Here is a 26611-nt window from a genome sequence, read left to right on the forward strand (position 1 = left end):
CCATGCTTCTTGCCATGATGATCATAGTTTAGTCCTCTAAAACCACAATGAATCCCCCAATTAAATGTTTCTTTCGTTTGTTTGTTTTTTTGTTTTTTGTATTAGTTGCATTGGTCATGGTGTCTCCTTACAGCAATAGAACAGTAATTAAAGTACCATATTTCCATTATTTATTCATCTGTTGATGGTTATCAAGCCTGATCCCATTTTCTTCCCATTTGCAATAGAACATCAGGGAAACATAGATGAAAACTACTTGAGGGTAGCCCCTCACCCACTCAGAATGGAGATCTTAGGGAAATCTAACAACAGGGACTGGAGAGACGGGTTAAGAACATTTACTGCTCTTGCACAGGGCCCAGGTTTACATCCCCGCACCCACATGGCAGCGCACATCACCTCTAACCATATTGCAGGCAATTCAATGCCTTCTTTTGACCACTATGGGCTCAAGCGTGCATGTGGCATACATATTTACACTTAAGTATATGCATATGCACATAAAATTAAACAAATTAATTTAAAAAAATCTAATAACAAATGCCGGCAAAGACATGAAGAAAGAAGAACCTTCCCTCACTGCCGATGGGAGTGCAAACTAGAAGAGCTGTTATGAAAATCAGTTTAGAGGTTTATAAAAAAATTAAAAATAGAACTACTTACCATATGACCTAGCAATACATCCCTTGGCAAATAGCTGTTGGAGATATTAAGGAAAATAAAAATATATTTCTCTCTCTCTCTGTCTTTCTGTCTCTCTGTCCCCGATCTCTCTCTCCCTCTCCCCCCCCTCACACACACACACACACACTTGCTCAAAAATATGTAAGCCACTCAGAAATATATGCTCCAAACTAATGTCTTGTTGTATACCTGTAATCCCAGGACTCTGGAAGCAGAGAGATACAGTAGAATTTTATGGCTAACCTGGAGAACACAATGAATTCTGTCTTAAAAAATTGAAGGCTGGGATGCACCTCTGTGGTAGAGTGCTTTCCTAGCACTATGTGTGAGCTCCAGAGCCACAAATATATAGGAAGCTGTTTTATATTAAATATTATTTATTTTCCTAATTATATAAATGTAAATTATGAGTATATAATTTCCCCAATTAGAATATGTATGTATATAAATACACACACATATATTCTAACTGGAGAAATTAAAAAATAAGAACTGATTTCCCAGCATGCATTTTTTTTCCTTTTATAAGTAGATAAATCATTGTCTGGTTGTTTATCTTCCAGATTGATTACCAGTGAACCACAAAGTTCCCTGCTATGTTCCTTTGAAGCTGACCTCCATGATATCCTGCCAGGCATTTCAGATCCCACAGGGGCACAGTGTGAGGGAGATCTCACAAGTGTGCTGTGAGTATAAGGGGCTTACTGTTAGTGGCCAGAGAAGGCTGGCACAGTCAGGAGCAAAGTCCTGCATGGTTGTACCCTCAAAGTATCCTTCCCTTCCTCTTCAGATAAAACTTTGTGACATAAACTGAATATGTTCAGGGGCACCTCCATCTGCCATTTTAAGCTTTCAATCATGTGTTCTATCACCTTAAACACAGACTGCCTCTTGTTGGGTCTGTCATCACTCCCCTTTACATTATGACATTTAACTGAACATGTTTGGGAATGTTACTCTTTAACTGAGCATGTGTCCAGACAGTAAGTGTTATCCCACACAAATACGCATAGGCTCGATGAAGAACAGTGCCATGGCCACTGCTTTGGGTGTATCTCCTGTGCTGTCCTTGCCTGCAATGTGGGTTTCTCTGACTTCCGTGTCTTGACTTTGTTTCATTGGATTTACACTCACCAAGATAGCAATCTATTGCTTTCAGTCACATTGTTCTAAATACAGCATGTCCAAAGTGCCTTTTTAAATAACTCCTCCTAAAATAGTTTTTTTTTTAAGGGAGTGCCTCACATTTTATAGAACATTAAATTCTAAAAGACACAGCAACTTTCTGGGTGTAGTACAATAGCCCAACAAAGGAAAATTCTTTTAAGTTTTCCACAATGGGTGAAAACATACACCAAATATATATATATTTGGTGTATAATTATAGTGCTAATATATTATATTATATAATTATATATATTATATATATATATTATATAATTATAGTGCTAATATATATATATAATATAATATATTAGCACTATAATTTCACAACTCTTTCCTACACACTGTGGTGACTTAGGAACCTCCAGTGTACCTGGCAGTCTCTTAGTAGCCATGGACCTTTAACCTAGCCTCCTGAAAGATGGGCTCCCCAGAATGATGTACCCGATGTGAGATGATTTTGGTTATTATGAGCCTGCTTGTAGCAGGAGTGAGACAGCTCCTTTACCACTGTGTGTAGGGGAGGGAGGCAGCTCCTTAATAGCAGAGGGGAGTGAAGCTGTTTGTCATGCAGCTGCCCTTTCTGGGCAACACACTTCTAATTTGTCTTTAAGGCTGCTCTAATTAATCTAATTACAATTTGGATTATTTCTGTCTTAGTTACAGTTTTATTGCTGTGAAGAGACACCATGACCACATCAAATCCTATAAAAACAAACAAACAAAATCCCCAAAAGACATTTAACTGGGTCAGGCTTACAGTTTCAGAGTTTTGGTCTGTTATGTCATGATAATGGAAACATGGTGGCAAACAGATTACGATACTAGAGAAGGAGCTGAGAGTTCTACATCTTGGACCCACAGGAAGCTGAGGGAGGCTGTATTCTACCTCATGTGTAGCTTGAGCATACATGAGACCTCAAAGCTTGCTTTCACTGTGATGGACTTCCTCAACGAGGTCACACCTCCTAGTAGTTCCATTCCCTATGGGCCAACCTTTCAAACATATGAGTCTGTGGGGACCATACCTATTCAAACCACCACAGAGCCTGTGTTTGTTTCTTTTTTTTTTCTGGTGGTGTTTATTTCAATAACCCAAAATGAACAGTTCATTCTAGAATGAAACTGTTTAAAAAGTATCAGCTATCACTCAGTAACTCCTGGAAGTCAGGTCTATCTGCCCTTGCTCAGTGTCCAGTCTCACCTTATACTTGAGAAAGGTAAGGAAATAAAAAGCCAGGATCAAGCAAGATCATGTAAGCAGCAAGCACTGGACCCAACAGAAAATGGTGGAAATAAAAGAGACTCCAATAAAAGAGAAATAAGTAAAATTGGGATCACAATCACACCAATAAAATTTAAATTTGCTGTCTCTCAGAGTGAGGGCTTTGCCAGTCAGGTCAGTCAGGCTTAAATCTGGGCTGGTGTGTATGTGAGAGAGAATGTTTGTATAGACATGTATGTGTGTGTGTTATATGTGAATATGTACATGTGTATGAATGTGTGTGCATGTGTAAAGGCACATCATCCACAGTCTGTTGATTATAATGCCCTTGAAATTCTTCAGACACTTTCCTCCCTCTTACCTTTCACCATGCGTTCCATGACAGAAATTCTTGCAGACAGATGGCCTGCACTTGTCCCTCAGATGGCTAGATAGTCGTAGGTTTGGAGAAAGTTGGAGTCGATTCCTCCCTGAGATTAGTGCGTGCGCACACACACACACACACACACACACACACACACACTGTGCCTTTTGAGTCCCAGCTCACATTGATAGATGGGGCTGACAGTGATAATGTTATTGTAGTGTTAGTACAAACTGACCAGGTTTGGGAGTCATCATAAGTGAATTAAGGGGGAAGCCATTATGGGGAAAAGCAGGGAAATGGAGATTTAATCCGTGCAGTCACACTGGAAGAGGAACAGAAAAGGGCTCCAGTGACCTCAAGTTCCTCTACAGGGCACAGACATGAACACTGTCTACATGTGAGGAACGGGGACAGAGAATAAGAGGTCCACATAGTTTATAAGGTCTGGTGTGGGTGCTTCCGGTTGATCTTCATCTGCATTCTGCTTCTGAGAGTGGCCTCAAGGAGGTCCATGCTGCTCTAGGCAAGCAGCAACTGTCCTGCTTCAGGTGCAACCTCACAGTCATAAACAACCGAGTGTTCTGTCTTCCGAGGCTCAAGATTGGTTGGGGTGGTTTTAGTCCCTTGTCATAAAAATATTGAGCTATCCTGTTTCTGGACTATGGGTAACAGCAGGTTTGAGACAATGACTAAAGGCCTTCAGTGGCCTTTTGGAGTTCTAGAGCAGGATGCTCTAAAAGCTGACAGTAAGTCCATGCAGATGACATAGGTGGAGCTATGACATAGACAGTGTCCCTATGTCACTACCGTCAAGTGCTCTTTTTATTCTGTGTCATTGACTCTCTACTGTATGAGTACAGTGTTCTAACTGATTGTGCCACTTGACCTCCCTGACTGTACAGTAGAAATCGAGGACATGATTGGTCCATGGTATGGTTAAGGGGAAGATTTTTGTTTGTTTCTTTGTTTTTTAGATATGAGAAAGAGAACTCCCCCCAGAGGCATCTAGAAGAACCCAGAGAGAGAAATAAAATAGTGTACTGAACATGGACAGCAAACTGGACCTAGCCATGAGAGACATAGGAGCAGAGTAGAGAGAGAGAGAGGAAGAGTATGGGAGAGCAGAGAAAAGGGGGAGGAGAGAGAAAGAGGAAGTCAAAGAGTGTGTCCAAAAAAGAAAGCATAGCTGGAAAACCAGGGTTTTAAGGAGAATAAGTAGCTTGGGGGTGAAAGAAGCTCCTGATCTGGAGGAGTTTAGAATAAGGGAGGAGGGGAGAAGAGCTGAGAAGAGCTAGGATGCCAGCATGGACTCTGAATTGTGTAATAGGCACTTGTGATACTGAGGGAACCTGGAGCCCAGCACGTACTTTGGTATGCTAATAGGTACCACAGATAGACATTTGTTCCTTCTGCCTTTTGGAATTTGGAAAAAAATGGAGTTTCCTTTGGACCTGACATTGGCAGTATCTTTTTTGGTTCAGCTAGAGTGACTGCTACTTCCTGATGATTTTTATTTCTTATTTTTGGGGTGTCTCTTGATCAATCTCTCCCACAGATAACTCCGTGCTCATCATAAATATGGCCAGAGACCATCACTGTCTGTCCTCACAGGAAGAGCAGAAGAATCAGTCTAGAAAGTGAGCCTCTACTTTGAAGAAAAAGGCTCTTCATTCTCTTAGGGAATGGGGAGGCCTTTCGAGCCAGACTCTAGCCCTCTTCCCATGCACACCCCTGATAACTATTCAAAGGGTGCTTATGTTAGGTAAAGTTAGCTGCCCTGAGATCAACTGTGGCGCTCCCAGTGAGGAGTACCACACTTATCAATGTTTGCTTGGAACTCAGCTATGCACTCACTGTGAACAGCAAAAGCCAGCTGTTACTGAGTTGGGGAAGGAGCTTGTCTGGCTTCCTGTGGATATGGCTATGGTGGTGAGGCCAGAAGGGAGGCGTCAGAGGACTCAGCCTCTCAGACAGGAAGAAAGAAGCTCATCCAGTCCATCCACAGATCATTGCCTAGACCACAGTCACGGAGCAGCCACTGCCGGAGCACAGAGGAAACAACGTAGGAGAGGTAGTCAATGGGGTTGTGTGTCACTGCACCCTACTCTGTATGCGGAACACTGACTTTAGGTGGGTCTTGCATTTTAGAAAGCAGCAGTTGAATCCACTTTAGGTGCAACTACTGAGGCAGAATGCGTCTCTTTTACCTTGTGCACATAGAGAGCACATTGTTAACTGATCTCACTCTGGCCATCCATAGCTCTGTGTCCTATCATGTTGCAAGCCTGTAATTCCTGCACTTTGGAAGTAGAGGCAGGTAGATAAGAGGTTCAAGGTCAGCTACAAAGCACATTTAAGTTCATCTAGACTACTTGAGACCAGCCTGGGCCATGTGGGTCCCTGTCTCAACACACACAAAAAGTCAGACAGAGACAGAGAAAACTGAAAGAGACAGAGAAAACAGAGAGAGAGTTAGAGAGAGATCTGAAAACCAAAAGAAAAAGCAAGCAAGCAAACAACCAAAAAAATTCTGGTAAATTATTAAACAAGAAAAGGTATTCTGTTCTTAATTATTCTGAGAAATTGTAAATGAAAACTATTACTAACAACCATCAGGATGAGCAACAGGGTATGTGTTGGGGCACAGAGATTGAGACTCAGTTCTTGGTACAGCATGTACAGCATTTAATCAGCAAAGAACGGGCAGGTGATAGTAGGTAAACAATACTAGGAGCAAACACCAGAGGTTTTGGCTCCTGCTGAAGACAGGCCAAGATGACCAGATGTTGTCTGAGGCGACATGATTGCTGATCAGATATCAAGACTGATTAGATATTGGAGAGGGACATTTTTGATTAGCTGACAGAGGAATTCTTAAAAGCTAGATTTTGCAGGTGAGCATGATGCTTTATGACCAAAGTACCAACAGTGGGGAGGCAGAGGCAGGAGGTCAGAGTTTGAGGCCAATCTAGGGTATATAATGAGACCTTATTTCAAAACAAGACAACAAACATATGGATTTTATTTTTAACCAGGAAGTACATAGATAGGCTTGGCAAAAGATCCAGAAGACTGACAGGAATTGGATCCAGCACAGAATCTTTATCAGGTATTGTCCCTATAAAGGGAGGTTCCCACAACTAACCAAAAGTTCTGCGTATTTATAATTTTATGGCAACTGCCCTTTTAGGAATCTGGATTCATTTGAGGATAGCTTTTCATCTCAGGACCCATTTAACTGGAATGCTCATATTGACTCCCCGCACACACATGGCTCTGTGTGGATTGACACTGATAGGTGTTAAGACACTTGAAATGGTCTAAAATCAAAGCATCAATCAAATTACACACAAAGGAATGCGGGGAAGCCAGGAAAGGAAATAGGAAAGAGTTCTGTGCAATATTTTAGAGTGATCATCCAAACATTTTTTTTTTTTAATCGCAGCTTGTAGATCTGTGGTAGAGGACAGAGAGAATACTATCTGTTGATAGCTAAGAGAGTCTGAGGTTTCCAGAACTGACCAGTCTTTTAAGCCTGGCCACCGTGTTCCCCACCAGGTCGTCTTGCTGGCTGGGAGAGTTTTGAGATGTCAGAGTAGTGGAGATTTGGACACAGCAATGGCAGAGGAGGCTTCTGTTGTTTTTCCGTGCCTCCTAGGTAGGTGCTTGACCTCTAGCCATACTCCTAAAAGGCCCCTCCCCACAATCAAAATTCCTGTTTAGTACTGTCTCATTTATTCCCATTCAAACCCTCATGCAGGTGTGGAGACACACACACACACACACACACACACACACACACACACACACACGGAGTCAGCCCCTTAGTGGACACTCTCCTAACAGCGATGCCCTGGTTCTGTTAAATCCTTTGCCATGAATGAGGACCAAAAGGACCCCTGGTCAAATTACACCGGTCTGAGGCTAGCTGGACCCGACTACAAAAAACCTGGTCAAAGCGCAGAGTCCCTTCTCCTCCACCCTCCGTCTTTTCCTTCCCACCGGGACAGCTCACCGCCACCTCTGCCGCCTCCCTTGGGATTTCCTGACTCTGAGACATCACCTACATCACCGCCTTGAGGGTATTTGAGGCCAGAGCTCCGGCTCTTCCTCAGCTGGGTTCTGCTCGCTGCTAGCCTGAACCTGTGGTCCTGAGGTAAGCTCTGCTGCTGGCCTGCTGTCGGGCGGACAGAGCGCTGGGGACAGATGTGGATAGGAGGAGCGGGCGTGGCGCGTCCTGATGTCCCTGTACCTGCTCCCTTAGCTGCTCCTGCTGCTCGGTGGCTGCAGCCTCTTTGTGACAGACGTCAGAACCCCGGAAGGATGGGGACCAAGAGGGTCCCAGTGATCTGCCCAGGGCAGCAGGCTCTGCTACACCTGTGGCTCCTTACTGGCTGGCTGTGCCTGTGTCTTAGAGACGGGGCTAGGTTGTTGTCAGGCAGTTGCCTAGACACTCAGGACTTTTAGCTCAATTGCCTGTGAGAATTGATACCCTGAGAACTATTCCAGATTTTGTGTTTGTTTTTTTGTTTTTTGTCGTTGTTCTTTATTCAACTCACGGTTGGAAGAACTGTTGCAGGATTCAAAGTCTGCGAGACTAGTAGGACACAGAGTTTTGACGAGGTTTCTGTGCCCGATGAAATTGGAATGTGGGTTCTTGTCTTCCTCCCTTCCTCTTTGTTTTGTTGATGGACCCTGAGCCTTGTTCTGCTGAACATTTGCTCGGCCCCTAAGCCACAGGCTTGCTGTTCCTCCTTTCTGCCTTGAATCTGCTTTGAGAATCAGAAGTATGGAAAACGAGCATTCACGTGGAGTCAGGAAGCTAGGTGACCCTTGTTTCTTCTGCACTGTTTTTAGAGTGCATGGGAAACGGTAGCTTGTGATAGCCGTGTACCCAAGGCTGCCCACTTCCTCAGCAGTTTTAAGCCTGCCATGTGGGGTCTGACTACAGATAACGTTTGAATTAAGGTCCTGTTAGCAGTGCTGGGGCTCAGTCATATGCTACAGGAATGGCCACTGTTAGTGTTTGTGGACTACCCTCAAGCTGCATCCACTATGGCCTCCGTCGCCACACAGAGAAGCTGCGTCTGGTTCATGCTTGGCTCCTTAAAGCAAGTTCACTTGGTTCCCTGTTTCTGTTTCCATGGATTTCCCATGTAGTCAACCAGATTCAGCAGACAGAAATCAGTAGCAGATAGAAACGACTGGGAGAGAAGCCAGATCTCTGGCTGGTAGTCCCAGCATTCAGGACACTGGGGTAGGAAGATAAGAGTTGGAGGTCAGTCTGGGTGATGGTAGGGTAAGATCTCAATTCAAACATGGGCAGGCTGTTTTTTCCTTTTCTTCTTTAAACAGTATGGGACACAGGCACTATATATTTGGCATTTGCATTGTATTAGAAGGTAATGTAAGTTATCAGCAGACTATTTAAAGAATACAGGAAAATGTAGATTGGTTATATCAAATATTATTTTATTTTTAATTTAAATGTTTTCCCATATCATATGTGCTTGCTTGAGTGGGTACACGTATATAGGTAGGTTCATATATGTACACACATGTGTGTGAGGTTGATGTCTGCCATCTTTTTTTATTATGCTTTCTTCACCTTATGTTTCCAGGCAGGGTCTCTCAGTGAACCTGCAGCTGGCTATTTTGGCCACTCTGGCTTGCTAGTTTTCTTAGGAGATTTACCATTTCCTCCCCTTTCCGGACCGGGATTACAGATGACTGCTGTAACCATCTGGTTTTTAGGGTGGTTCTCAGTCCTGCTTGTGAGGCAAGAAGTTCACCTTCTTGACCCCGTGCCCAGCCTACTACTTGAACACCTGAGGATTTTGATATCTTCAGATTCCAACTAATTAGTCTTCAGAAACCTGGAAATGACTATTTAAATTTAGACCAGGACAAATCCAATCCAGAGCGCCTTATTACAGTACAGTGAACCACAGCTCACCCAGCGCAGAAACAGTAGATGGAATTGGAACAGAGTCAAGTTTCCCCCACATCCTAAACTAGGGTATTGTGTAGGGAAGTTGCATAATCTCATTAAAAACCATACACCCCTGTTTCCAAGCTTGCTAGACCTGGGCCAAAAAAGACATCAGAACAAGACAATAGTGTATACCTCCTGAGATTATTCATCCACCTTCTTCCCCTTGCCCAGGAAAAGAAAGGTTGGGCCCAAACAAGGGCCCAAGCACCCATTAAACCAGCATTTAAATGGTCACAGTTTGTGGGGAAATGAAGGCATCCTTAAGGAGATCAGGAAGCACAATAGGAGTGCTGCTTACTAGCTTACTTACTAGCTGACTTACTAGCTTACAAAGCCTTATCTGTTGAATGCAATCAGTGACCAAAGATGTTAATGAAGCTGCAAGGGAAAATGATCCCAAAATAGACTCATGAGGCTGCTTGTAAAAGTACAGAAAACTGTGCAGTGCTAACATGTTAATAATGTGCCGTGTGTCCTTGATTAAAACTGTTTTCACTTTCAAAAGCGATGTGATTTTTACTGTGCAGTCTCAGAGCCCAGAGCATTGCAGCAAGTGTTCATCCCCCGATCTGTACTGCCAGCTCCTGGAATGGCACTTGTACAGCAGTGAACATTTTCATATTACATGATGATTTGTGCATGTTGCAGTAAACACGAGATATTTTTAGTCTCTGAGTAATTGGTTGTTAAAGATTTATATATTGCAAACTGAAAGTGAAATTGTTTTATTGTTATGTAATAGGTTATTTTCAAATTCATGTCTCTGGACAATCAAGGATTTTACTCAAGGTTTTGACCTAATTCACCAAAAAGGGGAGGGGAGTAGTGAATTGTAGACATTCAAGGATTTAGTTCTTTTCACCACAGAAATAATTTGCTTTATTTATTCTCATCTCCTGGTTTTCATAGAGCAATGCTAAACTAAGAGTCAAGGAGCCTTTGAAGCCGTCATAGCTGATAGGATTGTGCAAAAGAGTTACACAGCGGGTTCACAAATCACGCCATGTGACTGGTTCCACGTGGGAAGTTTATTAGGGGAAGGGGGAGGGGTCACAGAGACCGTCTCTGGACAGGGCAGGAGAGAAAGAGAAAGAGGAGGAGCTTCGAGTTCTCTTATAAGGTGACCCAGAGCATACACAGGTAGTTTCAGGTGGTCCGCAGGTGGTCTGGTGATCTGCAGGTGGCCTCACAGATGCCGGATAACCAGCTCATCGGGTCTCTTGGGGCTGGCCATAGAGATGCCTGCTTACTGATCCCAACAATACCAAGGCCAGGATGAGAGAGAGATGGACAGGATGTGAGAGAGATGGACAGGATGTGGACAGGACATGCCTGCAGACATTTGGAGTGACAAGGTTGCCGGAAGAAGTTTATTAGTGTTGGTATGGGGAAGAGGAACTCAGAAGGGGCAGGTGCAGTATTGTAAGAACAAGCCCCACAGAGTCAGGGTGAGTTGAGGAAAGGGAAGGAGAGAAGGTAATCTGGGGTCAAATGTCATCAGACTTCTCAGTGGCAAAGCTGATGGCTGAAAGCAGTTAAGCAATGGCTCAGAGATTCAGATGCTAAAAACCACGCCCAGCCTATGATAGACCCTGGTAAGCTTTCAGTGGAATGGATAGAAAAACATTTTCATGTCAGAAAAACAATAAACATTTAATTGGACAGTGTGTGCAATCAGAGTAAGGGAGCGAAGCAGGAAGCTTTTTGTGTCCAGAACAGATGATACTGGCAAAGGGATATGAGATGTTCAGAACTTAGAGAACAAGCATCCAAAATGGAGTCCTGTGGATAATGTGGTCCATGTTGTATAAACCAGGTTGTATCCTTGAACACAATTGCACAATGAAACAGAGGACCAGTGAACTGAGTCTAGGTGTTTCAGGAAAATCAGGTACATGGGAACTTTCACGGTGGCTCTGGTCACTTGTGCAGTGAAGGGAAGTGTGTCTCCCAGCTTGCTGCTGGTGTGCCCAATAGCAGCGGCTGGGTTTTCAGTCCCAACACTCAGCTGTACTCACAACCCTTCCATTAACAGAAACCAGGAGATAAGCACTATTACGTCCTTGGACTAGATATTTTTAACACAGCGTGGGAGGCCCTTTTGTTACCACAAAGGCAGGATGTTTGAGAGCAGCAGCTCAGAGCAAAGTAACCAGCTGAAGGAGATTCTTACTAGCAAATAAGAACAGTTCTGAGCATCAAGAGAAACAAAAAGCAAATGCCAGTTGACTGAAATACTCTGTAAATGGACATAAGTGTATATGCTCAAGGATTTGGGGCTGGATCTCCATCTTTAGTACCCGTATCAGCCTGACCACAGCTAACAGCCAGGTTGCACCCTGTGTCTGTTCACATGCCAGAGAGCTGGGCTCCCTTCCCTTGCTGTAAACACATCCTTTCCCCTTTTGTGGTTCTGCCTGTTCTCACACACTACTCGGGGGAGTAATTGGGAGCTTGTCAGAATGCTACAGCTGTTAGGCTGGGGAAACAGGACTTTGTTACCTGTTTGTGGGTGATATCAGAGCAGACATGCCCTGCTACTACAGTTTCATGCTTCCAGCCTCCTCTCCTGCATTCGTATGTTTCTAGGCTGTGAGTCTAGTCCTGCCTCGTGTCCTCTCACCTGACTCCTTGTGGCTTTTTGTATAATCAATGATTTCTTGCACATTAGAAATGCATGGCACTAACCCTGACTTAGTCTATCTGTTCTCAGCATGGCTGTGTGATTTAATGAGTGTGACCTTTACCTTCTGGGCTGTGTGGGTCACGTTTTCCGCATCACAGTGTGAGTGAGAGTGAAGATGCAGCTTACACATCAACCTGTGTTTATGTGATGTTGATTTTAATCCCTCATCCCAGGCTCACCATCATGGATTCTCTGCTGGAAGCAAATGGAACCTTTGCCTTAAACCTTTTGAAAATACTGGGTGAAGACAGCTCCAAAAATGTACTTTTCTCACCCTTGAGCATCTCCTCAGCCCTGGTCATGGTCCTCTTGGGGGCAAAGGGAACCACTGCAAGCCAGATGCTTCAGGTAACCAGCATCATTTCACAGCAGCTAAATATCATTGATGGTCATTTGATCTGGTTTAAATCTCAAAGTGAGTGCTCTTGTTGAATAACTCCTAGAGACATAGAGGTGTGGTTATATATGATGGGACCCTAGCATGAGCACCTTGGCCAGTTGAATGGTTTGCCATTCAGTCTCACTTTTCCCATGATTCAAAATAGGCCAGTAAATGGTGGATCCTGAGAGAGGGAGCAGGGCTGGGAACAGTGAAGGGTGAAAGAGACATCAGGTGGCTGTGTGAGTGCAAATGGGCTCTCACAGGTTTCCGTGAGATAGGCTTTGAATGGGACAGGTCCTTTAATAGTGAGAAGAAAGGCTACTTAAACCTTTGGCAGTTGGGTAGGGGTTTTTGGTGTGAATGTACACATTGGCTGGGCCAGGTGCTGGGGATGCCTCATTTGCATAAGGGAGAATTTCAGGTGCTGTGGGGCACATGACCTTATAAAGGGAGAGGAAATTTAACCTGGCTACCTTCCTGTGGGGGATGTGATTATTGCAATGGTATTATTTAACCCACTATCACAAATAATAAGACATAGACACCTGTTAGATTTTATAATTGCCTATTTACGTTGGGCTGAGCAGATATTTCTACCTACACTATCTCAATAACCTCCTCATCCTCCTCCCAGCCCCCATCCAATGCCATCATCCTTAATCATCCTCATCTGGTCTACCTTCCATCCATAATCCCAAGATAGTTGCTTATATTTTTCATCTTGGTGTTTTTCTCCATTCACACCATTCTTGGATTCCTTCCTCCTGGCTCACGTGGTTCCTTCTCCATGCTAACCCTTGTGTCCTTCTGCCTCCTCTCTGCCTATCCCATTCTGCCCTGCCCAGGTATAGGCGTTTTATCAACCAGTCAGGCATAATGTCTTAGGCAGGTTTATACAACAAGGATAGGTTTATCCAGGCAGTAACCAGATCTTGAGATCCAGTACTTAGCATCAAAAATACCAGCATCAGACCAACCCTCAACACAGGCTGATTTCCAAATATGGCCACAAATATGTATATAGATACCAAAGGTCACAGAAGGAATGTTTCACATTTCTTTTCACCACAAACAACTACTTCTGTAAATATTTGCCACACTACAGGCCCTGTTCTCCAGAGCTCAGATGTCATTCCTTCATTCTCCTGTCCTTGCCAGCTATTAAGTTGAAAGCCAACAATTCAGTATCTGGATTACTGCATGTCTCATTTATTTATTTAGAAATAGCCATTCTGATATTCAGTGGGCAGGAGCAATGATGGTATTGTTTCTCAGGATCTGAGGTCTGATGGGGAGTTCCTCTGCTTGAAGTGAAACCAGATCATCAGGTGCTGTCAATTGCTGGGCTTTTTTTTAATTTAATTTTTTATTTATTACAATTTATTTGTATCCCAGCTGTAGTCCCCTCCCTTCTCCCCTCCCAATCCCTTCCTCCATCCTCTTCTCCTCCCATGCCCCTTCCCTAATGCACTGTTAGGGGAGGTCCTCCTCCCCTTCCACCTGACCCTAGCCTATCAGGTCTCATCAAAACTGTGTGCATTGTCTTCCTCTGTGGTCTGGTAAGGCTCCCCCCCCCCCCCCCGCCAGGAGGAAATGATCAAAGAGTCAGCCACTGAGTTCATGTCAGAAACAGCCTCTGTTCCCCTTACTAGGGAATCTACTTGGACACTGAGCTGCCATGGGCTACGTCTGTGCAGGGGTTCTAGGTTATTTCCATGAATGTCCTTGGTTGGAGTATCAGTCTCAGAAAAGATCCCTGTGTCCAGATTTTTTGGTTCTGTTGCTCTCTTTGTGGAGCTCCTGTTCCCCCCAGGTCTTTCTCTCTTGCCCTTATTTCATAATATTCCCTGCACTCAGGATCCAGCTATACCACTCCTAGGCATATATCCAAAAGTGGCTCAAGTATACAACAAGGACATTTGCTCAACCATGTTTGTAGCAGCTTTGTTTGTAATCGCCAGAAGTTGGAAACAACCCACATGTCCCTCAACTGAAGAATGGATACAGAAATTGTGGTACATTTACACAATGGAATGCTACTCAGCAATTAAAAACAAGGAAATCATGAAATTTGCAGGCAAATCGTGGGAACTAGAAAAGATCATCCTGAGTGAGGTATCCCAGAAGCAGAAAGACACACGTGGTATATACTCATTTATAAGTGGATATTAAACATATAATATAGGATAAACATTCTAAAATCTGTACACCTAAAGAAGCTAATCAAGAAGGAGGACCCTGGGTAAGATGCTCAATCCTCATTCAGAAAGGCAAATGGGATAGACATCGGAAGAGTGAGAAAACAGGAATAGGACAGAAGCCTACCACAGAGGGCGTCTGAAAGACTCTACCCAGCAGGGTATTAAAGAAGAATTTCTGGGCTCTTTTAGGAACATTGGGAGGTTCAGAGAGGCTGATTTCAGGTGCCAGCTACTGGCTAGGGCTATGGTTCTTTTCCAAGCCATTTTGTGTGATGGTGCTGAGTCCAGATATTTCCATCTGGCCTGCAGCAGAATAGTTTGGATTTCCTTCCATGAGGGTGGCTGGACACAAACATGAGACTGAGTATTTGAAGGCCCAGGCCTGGAGCAGTATTTTGAATACTGTTTGTCAGTGTCTTAGTTACTATAGCTGCTGTTATGAAACATCATAACCAAAGCAACCTGGGGAGGAAAGGGTTTATTTTGCATTCAGTGCAGTGAGAGCAAGAACTCACACAGGGAAGGAGCCTGGGGGTAGGAGCTGAAGCAAATGTCATGGAGGGTGCCTCTTACTGGCTTGCTCCTCATGGCTTGCTCAGCCTGCTTCCTTATAGAACCCAGAACCCAGGACTACCAGCCCTGGTTTATCACTACCCACAATGGGCTGGGCCCTCTCAGGCTAAGAAAATTCCCTACAGCTTGCCTACAGCCCAATATTCTGGAGACATTTACTTAACTGAGGTTCCATCTTTTCAGAGGTCTTTATCTTGTGTCAAGCTGACATAAAACTGTCTAGCATAGTCAGAGGGTGGGAGGGCCAGCCTAGCTCAAGGGGCATAGGAGAGACCGCTGGAGTCTCAGGCCAGCTGCTGCCTGCTTTAAGCCAGTGGAGGTTTGCTTGGCAGCCGTGGTTTTAGTCAGAGAAGAGGTAGTAAGCATGAAGCGTTGAGGTTTTTGGAGGTCCATTTCTGCTCGTTCCATAGCTTACAGGGTCCTATAGACGATGCTAGAGAAGGAGCTCTCAAAACAACGTCTTTAATTAGGTAATTGTTTGAGGGGCACCAGGGATCTGTAAGATTCTGAGGATGAGTTAGTGTTGACTCATTTCCTATAGCTGGACCTACTGGAGCTGTCCTCTATCTGTTTTGCTTTCAGGCTCTTTCTTTGGATAAATGCAGTTGCGATGGAGGTGGAGATGTCCACCAGGGCTTCCGGGCACTCCTCGCTGAAGTGAACAAGACTGGCACGCGGTACTTGCTCAGAACAGCCAACAGGCTCTATGGGGAAAAGACTCTTGATACCCGAGCTGTAAGTCTTCCCAGTTTTCATAGAGCAAAGTGAGAGAGGAAGCATGTGATACACCAGAAAGTGTATGAGTGATCTGGCAGTTCCCACAGCTATCTGGGCACCACTGTGATTCTCGTATATGTCCATGTGCATTTGTGTTGTGTGGAAATGCATAGGCTGAGCCTCCTCAAACTGTTTCACAATCTCCATGTCAGCCAAGATAAGAGGGTTTATAGAGTTGATGTGTGTCTTCCTGCATATACCGAAATTTATTTGTGAGTATTTTCCCTGCATAGGGACATCAGAGCACACATGCTGTTCCATAATTTGTTTCTTTCATTTTTTTTTGCATTTATGCCATATTATAGTTTATTATGTCATTCTTTGTTATTACCTCACTATTAGTTTATTGTTGTTATTGATGTCAGGGTTGGAACCATGACGTCACAGATGCTAAGTGCACGCTCAACCACCGAGCCATAGTCCCAGGCCTACCCTTTGTGACTGGCCATCACCTGATAGTCCTTAGTATAGATGCTTTCATGGCATGGGAAGCCATTTGTCCATGAATGGATTTAAACATGTACCCTCTCCGGGCCATTCCTAGCTATGTTATTGAATGTGATTTTGCACATTGTTTCCCCCCCCCAGATGTATTTGCACAAAGAAGAAAGTACTGTAATATGTAGTGCTAATTTCTCCCCAAATTGGACTTACCGTGACTCCTTGAGGCACAGGATGGCTGTCTCCTTCTTATAAGAGAATTGTGAAATTATATTGTAAAACTAGTACCCTGAAAATGACTGCAATATGTAGCCACGAGCTGTTTGAAAGAAAGACTAGGAAATCATTCCTTATATGCAGTCAACATAGTATATATTTCATTCTCTTTGTGCTGTGTCATTTTTCTGTTCTAACATGGCAGATTGTAGGCAATTGTTAACACCAATGCCACTTCATAGCATGTAACAGCAATATAGTTTGGACATCTGCTTGAATCGTGTCCATTTGTGCTTCTGTCCTTACTGGAAGCTGTGAGGATAGATAGTGCAGAGTGACCTCCCATGCCCTGTGTTCCCCACAGCACAGTGCAACACTGTTGTAGCTCTTGTGGGGTCACGCCTCACACTGCACACACTTAGGGTTACCGCACCAGAGGTAGTTCCCAAGGACCTCAGTCAGCCACAGCAACTCAGCGAGGATCTGCTGTCTGTGGCATTTGAAGACTCTCCTCTTACCTCACTCAATAACCAAAATTCAAAAGAGTTGAGCACAGAGAGGCTTATTATGTATTTCCCCTCCTTTTTGATAGTAAGTACATTTATACATCATTCAGTTCTTGCTTTTGTGCACAAGGAAGGAGGAGGCTGCGTAATCACTTCGTGGCTGTGTAACCATGCTGCTCTGTGTCAGTCCTTTAAAGATTCCTGCCGCAAGTTCTACGGAGCAGAGTTGGAAGAGCTGGACTTTAAGAGCGACACAGAGCAGTCCCGACAACACATCAACACCTGGGTAGCCACAAAGACCGAAGGTGAATGCAGTCGTTCTGTTTGTCTGATTGGATGGTTTGGCCTCTGGGAATTGAACCCGAGGTCTTGAACATGCTCAGAGGCTCTCAATTACTGAGTTACCTCCTCGTCACTGTCAGCCAGTTAATCTGCTTCTGCAAGTTAATCCTCTCCTTCAGCAGGACATCAAGTGTAAAGGGGAATATCTCTTTGCTTTCTCAGGTGATGCTTCCCTTTTAATTGTATGGTTTTGCCATGCTAGAAATCAATTCCAGGGCTTCGTTCATGCCAGACAAACATCATACCGCTGAGCTATAGCCCCCATCCCTAAATCAAAGCCTCTTAAACTTTTCCCATCCATGACCCCTTTTTCACTTAAGATATTTTTATGTGACTAATCAGCCCATATCAAATAAATTAAACATTTAGTCTCAGAACAATTGTTTGGTATGATATGTTATAATTTATTAAGATTAAGGCACATTTGCATAGTAATGAGATTGTAGTGCTTGCCCAACCCAACAGGATCCAAACATATATAATTATTTATACTTACTCATTAACAAATTATGATAGAAGAATAGTAAAAGTCTCCGTCTTTTGTGATTAAACCTTTCTGTTTGGAGAAGAGCAGAATGTGTGTGGGAAAACATTGCAGTTCCCAACTTACGAGAGTCTTGAGTCTGAGCCACAGTGTTTCAGACAGCGTGAATTAGCATTATGGGAATGGCAGCCTGTATAGTGCAAAGTGCATATGTGTTGAAAACCATGGCTGCAGAGAGTTCAGGTGATCTGTCACTGAAACACCTCAGACTGATTACATGTTTGATTTCAAACTAGTTTTTGGCTCTTGTGAAATCAAATCCTTTTTACTGTTGCGAAATTTTCCCTACTACCTTGTTCAGTTACATGATGGGATCAGGACCCTCATTTTAAGAAGCTCTCTTCTATGGTCAGGTATAGTGGTTCAGGCTTTTATTCTCGGTATTTGGGAGGCAGAGACTGAGGGATCTTTGTGCGTTGGAGGTCAACTTGGTCTATAAATTTGGTCTAAATACAGTGAATTCAAGGCTAACCAGGGCAACATAGTTAGAACATATCTCAAAAGGGGAGGGGAATGTAGGAATGTAGCTTTGCTCTAAATTAATACAACCTTTCTAATTCTGCCTTTGCTAAATAGTGTCTGACATATTCCCTAGCTTTATCCTGTTCTAAACAGTGTTATCTGTGATGTCTCTTAATATCTTAGCCTTTCCAGAGCCTTTTTTTATTCCCTACCTATCTAACTATCTACCTGCCTGCCTGCCTGCCCGCCTGCCCGCCTGCCTTCTTTTGTCCTTCTTTCCTTTCTTTTAGTCTCTTTTCACGAATAGGATGAAGAACAGTTGGCACCTTGAGTTGGGAGCTCCCTGCTCTGGTGTGGCTCATATTCTACTGTTCTAGTGAATTCCTGCAGGTGAGTCGACCCTGCCCTCCTTCCTCTGTGGTTATAATCTGTGCCTACAGCTGCTCATCTATTTTTAAATCTAATTTTTAAAACCTGAGACAGCAAATTATACATATGTGTGGGGCTCCATGTTATTTTCAATACCTATAATGTTCCTCAGATAGGGGCTAATGCATTTATTGATCCAAATATTGTCCTGTGTATGTGGGTGCGTGTGCAGGTCCACCTGTGTGTACATGTGTGGGTGCATGTACGTATGTGCTTCTGTGTGTGTGGAGGCCAGAGGACATTGTCTGTTGTTTCTCAGGTACTGTCCATCTCATTGTCTTTTTTATTTTTTTTTAAGACAAGGTCTCTCACTGGACTAGAACTCACCCAAGTAGGCTATGCTGGATGTTCAATAGGTTTTACAGATCCAGCTGAGTCCACCTCCAAAGTGGTGAGATTACAAACATGCATGATCCCATCTAGTTGGTTTTGATTTGCTTGTATATGTGGGTTCTGGGAAATGAACTCAGGTCTTCTTGCTAACAAAGCATACACTTTAATGATTGGGCTATCACCTTAGCCCTATTTTTTTTTTAAATTTGACATTATATCCAAACATTTTAAATTTATTTTTAAATTATATATATGAGTGTGTGTCTGTATGTCCACCCATGTGGAACAGAGTTGGGCATCAGATGCCCTGGAAGTGGAGTCAAAAGGTATTTGAGAAACATGGGAATAGGGTCCTTTGCTAGAGCATAAACACTTAAACTTAACCCTAAGCCACCTCTCCATCACCCACTCCATCCTTAAAAAGTACTTTAAATTCCTTCTTTAAGACACCAGCTGACACTTTCTAGCTCATGTGTTAAGGAATCACACTGAATATGCTAGCACTCAGTCATACACTTTATATATTTATTGGCACAAGGATTTTTTTTCCTGAATATTTTTTTTTAAATTTTTTTCTTCTTCTCAGAATTTTTGAAAAAGTGCCTCTTTTCTTTTTGGTAATGGTTGTGTTGCCTTAAGGACAAATACCTGACTGATATTTGAGGAACAGTGAAATACCTTAAATGTGTACTTGGCCACTCAAAAATGACCCCTCTGCATAGCAGTCCAGCGTGCATCAGCCAGCTCTTTTAGATAACTGTTTTTTTTTTTAATTCTTCCTTTCAGATAAAATTACAAAGTTGCTGTCTCCGGGTACAGTGAATTCAGACACTCTGCTGGTCCTTGTGAATGCCATCTACTTCAAAGGAAACTGGGAGAAGCAGTTCAACAAAGAGGACACCCGGGAAATGCTTTTCAAAGTCACCGACGTGAGTGATGACTGGTTCCCTGTTTACATGGAATTCTGAAACACAACAGAAGGCTGCCTCAGGCAGCCTGTGCTTCATATGGCTTTGGGTAGTTTGGCAAGGACCCCCGGCTAAACTTTAGGGATTTTCTCTTATCCTTTTCATCTTGCATGGTACCATGGGTATCTACTTGCTTCCCTTGCTTTTGTGACCTGTTATTTTCCTGCTGGTGTTTCATACAGGACAAATCTGTGGCACTGCTCTCTGTTACTTTCTCTGGGTCTTATTTCTAACACTGTCCTCCAGGGAGCTCCATCCATGTCTACTCCCATTCTTTTGCTGATCTCCACAAGACAACAGAGCAGTCAACTACTTGTGGAGGGAGACAATTGTCTCATAGTTGCTAGCTTACAATGAATGCTCAGTAAACACTGAATCAGCAGTGAAATTCAGTTTGGGTTTGATGGGACAGGGCCAGATTTTTGCTTACAGACAAGCAGATAAAGGCGTGTGTATCAGGAACTCAAGACATTCTGTAGAAATTGGTTGGAAAGCCCCATTAAATAAAGCAGTCAATCAGAGTTCCCAAGAAAGAAAGCTCCAAATGGAGTGTCTGCTCAGGTAAGGCTCCAAATAAAAGAACGACAAATAGAAAATTAACATCATTAAACTTGGGCCTTGCAAAAACTCAGCAAACCAACTGAGGATGCGCTGTTCTGACAGCCAGCTATGGGGCAGGAGAGATGCCTCAGTGGTTAAGAGCACTGTCAACTCTTCCAAAGGACCCCAGTTCAATTCCTAGCACCCACATCGCTGCTCACAACTGTCTGTAACTCCAGTTACAAGGAATTGGACATCTTTACACTAACGCACATAAAATAAAGTAAATATATTATTTTTTAAAAAGACAGCCAGCTAGAGTTTCCCCATTGAGAGTCCCAGACAGAACAGAATGTGCCCTCTCTGAGGCTTTAAAGTAAAGGCCTAAATAACAACAGATGGAGATAACAGCATCATGTTGGGAGTTACAACATCCAGTAGAAACCTATTGGGAAGTTGAAGCCTTCATGTGGAGCACAGTTGAGCTTCCTCTCCCTGGCTGAGGATCCCAAGGTGGAACTTCCAACTTTTCTTTCCCACCGTAGGTACTCCTTATGTAATAATAATCACTTAGAAGCACCTGTCTGACATGATTTACCTTTAACTGTTCTCAAGGACACAGTGTTTGTCCTCTTGGACTGTCTTGTCTTCCCTGTCACAGATTTGGGGCGAGGGGAAGGAGACATACAGACTTTTATTTAAATCCCATATTACTAAATGGACAGGAATTATAGACACAAATCTTTAAATTATTAAGATTGGGCCTCTTTATGTTACATGATTAGAGGCTTTGAGGACTGGAGATGTTTGGGGAGAAACTGCCCAAAGCAGAGATCAACACATTGTGTGTTCCAACCAAAGCCTGGACCCATTTTCCCAGACAGAGGTTCCTTAGGATATACTCCTGCTTGTTATTTGATAGCTGCTCCAACAGTAGACCGAGTAGTTTTGACAGGAAGTGTGTGGGCCACAGGATCAAGAATCCTTACATGCTGGCCTATTATGTCTGGTGTGTTAGTTGCAGGCCAAGGTTATGATTGAAGCAACATGGTTCAAGGATTGTTCAAGCAGACATGACATGCATGGTAAGGACAGAACACAACAACAGAAATGGCTTTCATTTGATTCAGAATGGTGTGCTGTGCCAGAGACCAGAGGCAGCTAAGAGCCTTTGGCTGTATTTGTCACAAGGTACTCAATAAATCTGTAATCATTTCTAGAATTAAGCCAGAAGAGCTTTAAGAACTGAGAATGGTTGGGTTTGGCTAAGGATGTACTGGCAACGACTTCAGTTCTTTTCCAGGAAGGTGTTCATTTTGCCTGGGCCTCAATATTGCTACTTGTCAAAGGGTGTGGCTTTAGAGCCTGCTGTGCCACTGGTATTAACTGACTGAGTGTACCCATGCACTTGAAATTCTTTTTCCTCAGGCAAGCAGTAAGAGATAAAGATAGATAAGAACACTGTGGTTGGTGGAAGGGCTCCAGAGACATACCAAGGAGCTAGTAGGATGCTGTGCTTGGGCTACCTACTGGCTTGCTCAGCCTGCTTTCTTACAGAACCCAGGACAAAGAACCTAGGGAGAGGCACCACCCACAGTGAGCTTTGCACCCCACCCCGACCCCGACAGATCACTAATTAAGAAATGCCCTGCATCTGGATCTTATAGGGGCATTTTCTCAACTGAGGTTCCCTCCTCCCTGATGAAGCTAGCTTGTGTCAAGTTGACACAAAACCAGCCAGGACAGGGTGTGGTTGTGGATGAAAGATACTGAGGAAGCCTTCACTAGGAAAATGGTGTGTGAGTAGGCACGAGGATACAAGGACCTGAGATTCTGTGTTCTGAGAACCAGTTTTTTTTTTTGGGAAGAAAGGAGGTAAAGTCAGTTTGCCATAAAACCACAAACTGCCCCATGACTGTGGTGGAGCAATGAAGGAAAAGGAATAGTTAGTATAGGTGAGGGGTGGGGGTGAAAGCAGTACAAGCTCTTGTTATGACTCCAGGTTGTTCTAAGGTCATCAACTTTTGCTCCCATAAGAGCAGTGGTTCTCAACTTTTCTAATGTGGCCCTTTAACAGAGTTCCTTATGTTGTGGGGACCCCTAACCACAAAATTATTTGCTGCTACTTTGTAACTGTTATGATTCAGAAAGTAAATATCTGATAAACAAAGAATCTGCTAGGCAATCCTTGGGGGCAGGGGAGGGTGTGTCAAGACCCATAAGTTGAGAACCACTGCATTAGAGCATCGCCATCCTGTGGTGTTGAGGCAGAGTGTGTTCTCTGATTTGCCTTGTGCTGGGACCTGTGGCTGCTGTGCTGAGGTCAGTGAAAAGTAGGTCATAACAGTATCCCAGGGCTGTGCTGATGGCCATGGAGGTTAAAAGTAAAGTCAGATTGTGGTTATATTTCAAAGGGTCAGACAATACAATTTGGTAATGAGGCAGATGCAGGGTGAGGGAAAAGAATGAGTGAAGGACAGGTAATGGTTTTGACAACCAGAGGGAGTATGAGGAACAGTGTGGTTGTTTAAATAAGAATGGCCCCCATAGACTCATAGTTGAATGCTTAGGGAGTGGCATTAGGAGGTGTGGCCTTGTTGGAGAAAGTATGTCACTGGAGTGGGCTTTGGGATTTCAGATGCTCAAGCCAGGCCCAGTGGGACTCTCTCTTCCTGCTGCCTACTGAGCTAAATGTAGAACTCTCAGCTCCTTCTCTAGCATCATGTCTGCCTGTGCACTGCCATGCTTCCCACAATGATGATAATGGACTAAACCTCTGCACCTATAAGAAAGTCCCAATGAAATCTTTTCCTTTATAAGAGTTGCAGTGGTCATGGTGTCTCTTCACAGAAACAGAACACTGGCTAAGCCAGACAATAGTTGAAGATGGATCAAATTTGCAAAAGAAACTACGGAGCTCATGCTTATATCTTAAGTTGGGGCTTTCTTTTTGTTTAAGTGAAAAAGTCAAATGGGAAGTAAAATGTATGTTCAGAGTCCAAGAGGATAAGTCCTGGCTAAAACAGTGAATTTGGAAATTATGTTCAAAGTCATGAGAATGAAATCCCCAATAGAAAAAAAAAGATATATATATATATATATATATATATATATATATATATATATATATAGGCCCATGACATTCCACTTGTTTGAAGACTGGGTCAGTCAGCTTTCTGACAGTGTGTTAACAGATATTGAGATAATCGGTCTAAGAAGAGAAAAGGTTCATTTGACTCACTTTTGGGGATTCCAGTTCCCAATGAGATGAGTCCATGATTTAGACCTGTTATATAAGGGTACTGACCAGTGATGGTGGTATTAGATTGAAGCAAAGTAGACCATCTCAAGATTAGAAAATGAAAGAAAGTAAAAAAAAAAAAAGCAGGCTCCCACAATCCCTTTTAAGGGTATGTCCCAAAGACACAAACACCTCCCACCCTTAAAGATTCCACCTCCTCCCCAAACTTTACTCTGAGGAACAAGCCATGAAAAATTGGCCTTTGAGGCACATGAAAGGTCTAAGTTACTCTAGAGGTTAAGGGACTGATGGAATGTTCTGGAAGTTTAGTCAAAGTGTTCCTAGAGGCAGAGAGTGGCTGCCTCTGTGGCCCAAAGTATTCACTGTGTCTTGTTTCCGCTTAAATGTTTATCCATCCTTTACAGAACGAGGAGAAACCCGTGCAGATGATGTTTAAGAAGTCTACCTTTAAGATGGCTGACATAGAAGAGATATCCACCACTATTCTGATGCTTCCCTATGTCGGCAACGAGTTGAACATGATCATCATGCTTCCAGAGGAACAAGTTGGACTGAGAACAGTAAGGACCCTGAGACCTCGATGAAGCTGTAGAGAGAAAGAGTGGCATTTGGGTTTCTGCTGGGGCAGCTCTCCTAGGCTCTCATAATCATGCATTTATTTTCCTTTCATTTTTGTGGGGCTGGGGCGGAACCCAGGGCCTGGGGCATGCTTGGCAAACACCACTGAACTGCTCCCTAGCCCTCCCAGCTACCATATCACCCCACAGCAAAACTTCTCTGGGCAGTGTAGAGCCTTCCCATTGTTTCAAGTGTCCTGTGTCACAGCACTGTCCTAAAGTCCTGAACTCTCTTCTAGGTGGAAAAGGAAATAACTTATGAGAAACTCAAAGAGTGGACAAGTCTGGACAAGATGGATGATGAAGAGGTGGAGGTTTTCCTCCCTCGGTTTAAACTGGAGGAGAACTATGACATGAAGGATGTCCTGTGCAAGCTGGGAATGACTGATGCCTTTGAGCAGGGCACAGCAGACTTTTCAGGAATAGCCTCTAAAGAAGGCTTGTTTCTGTCTGAGGTCATTCACAAGTCCTTTGTGGAGGTCAATGAGGAGGGCACCGAGGCTGCAGCTGCCACCACGGCCAATATAGGTTTTAGGTCTATGCCCCACTACTTCTGTGCCGACCACCCTTTCCTTTTCTTCATCCAGCACAGCGAGACCAATGGGATTGTGTTCTGTGGCCGGTTCTCCTCCCCTTGAGAAAGGATGCTGGTGTGTGAGCCCACTGGGCCTCCCCCACCCCCATGATTTGTTTGTGGACAATAAATAAATGCTGTGACAAGTTTGTGCTTACACACCCCTGTAAGCCGAGCACTTAGCAGATGAAGGGTGAAAGGATCAGAATTCAAGCGGGGCCAACCTCAGCTATATAGCAAGTTCAAACCAAGCCTTTGCTACCCTAGACCCTTAAAAATCAAAACAGAACTAAAGAAAAATAGCTGCATCTGGGTTCTTTATGAAAATGAAGTATTTAGTTCACAGTCCTGGAAGCCACAGAACATAAGTTGGGGCTTCTTTGCAGCTCAAGCGTGCAAGGGTGTTGAACAAGCATGTGAGGTTCAGATTAGCTATGAACAAGCCATTTCCATAAGAATCACTCCAGCCCCTTGACGTCTACCCTAATCCTTTCCTAGACCATGACCTTCAAGACTAAAGTGATTTTACCGCCACGTGGGAGACTACACCATCATTCTGTAAATCCTCGTGGGATAAACGTCATCCAAGTCAGCACCCTTCATCTTCTGTAGCGCTCCTGGCATTTTAATTTTTTGGTTATGTAGTAGTTTATTTTTACAGTACTGGGGATTTCTCATGACGCTTTACACAGGCTAGACAAGTGCTCTAGTGCTCTACACTGAACAATAGCTACAACCTCCTTTTTAAAAAAATGTTTTGTTTTGTTTTGTTTTTTTCCTTTGAGAGAGGGTCTCACTGAGTTGCGTAGGCTGAACTTAAACTCTTTCTGTAGTTTAAGTACATTTTCAACTTGAGACCTTTTCACCTCAGCTAACTGTGTAGCTAAGATTACAGGTTTTTGCCACCATGTCTAATGTTCCCAGGATTTTGTAAAGCATTTGGGAGAAGGGGATTCTGGGCAGAGCAACTGCTTTGCAAAATGATTCTACTACAGGGAGTGCCTTTGAGATCTACAAGCCTGAGCTCCATTTGCCAAGGGTTTACAATAGTCCCTGGATGTAACTGGTAGAACACTCAGGCCTCCAGAAAAGAGGGCAGCCCCAGACCTCTGCTGCCCAAGCCTGAGGCAGCCTTAAATAGTAACTCTACGATCTGGTGTCATTTTGACTTCTACTACCCAACCCTGCATCTGGAAGACTCCTAGCACTTATACTAATTGTGCTAAGACCTACTTAATAACTACATGTCATAGAACCTTTCTTCCTTGCCCCAATCCTACCATGTACCCAGCTCTAAAAATAAATAAATAAATAAATATCCTA

General features: G+C 43.6%; 1 protein-coding gene across 4 annotated transcripts; it reads left to right on the top strand.

Moving 5' to 3' along the window:
• The first annotated feature begins 5331 nt into the window (after positions 1-5331).
• On the top strand, positions 5332-26611 carry LOC110561381 (serpin B6-like). Of its 4 annotated transcripts, none has more exons than XM_060372488.1 (8): positions 5332-5570; positions 6476-6549; positions 12295-12469; positions 15860-16012; positions 17405-17522; positions 20114-20256; positions 24502-24657; positions 24954-26611. In XM_060372488.1, the coding sequence occupies exons 3-8, from the start codon at positions 12305-12307 to the stop codon at positions 25350-25352; spliced, it is 1134 nt and encodes a 377-aa protein (XP_060228471.1). In that variant the 5' UTR covers positions 5332-5570; positions 6476-6549; positions 12295-12304; the 3' UTR covers positions 25353-26611. The 4 variants fall into 4 exon arrangements, with proteins under 4 accessions (XP_060228471.1, XP_060228469.1, XP_060228470.1 ...); XM_060372486.1 differs by having other exon boundaries at positions 5332-5511; XM_060372487.1 differs by lacking the exon at positions 6476-6549 and having other exon boundaries at positions 5332-5511.

Source organism: Meriones unguiculatus, chromosome 19 (assembly GCF_030254825.1).
Source record: "Meriones unguiculatus strain TT.TT164.6M chromosome 19, Bangor_MerUng_6.1, whole genome shotgun sequence".
NCBI lineage: Eukaryota > Metazoa > Chordata > Mammalia > Rodentia > Muridae > Meriones > Meriones unguiculatus.

What these genes read in the sequence shown, in the direction of transcription:
- LOC110561381 (XM_060372488.1), top strand. Translation starts at nt 12,305, where the DNA reads ATGGATTCTCTGCTGGAAGCAAATGGAACCTTTGCCTTAAACCTTTTG. An exon ending in TGCTTTTCAAAGTCACCGAC is followed by an intron (nt 20,257 to 24,501) that starts GTGAGTGATGAC and finishes CATCCTTTACAG; the next exon opens with AACGAGGAGAAACCCGTGCA. An exon ending in AACAAGTTGGACTGAGAACA is followed by an intron (nt 24,658 to 24,953) that starts GTAAGGACCCTG and finishes ACTCTCTTCTAG; the next exon opens with GTGGAAAAGGAAATAACTTA.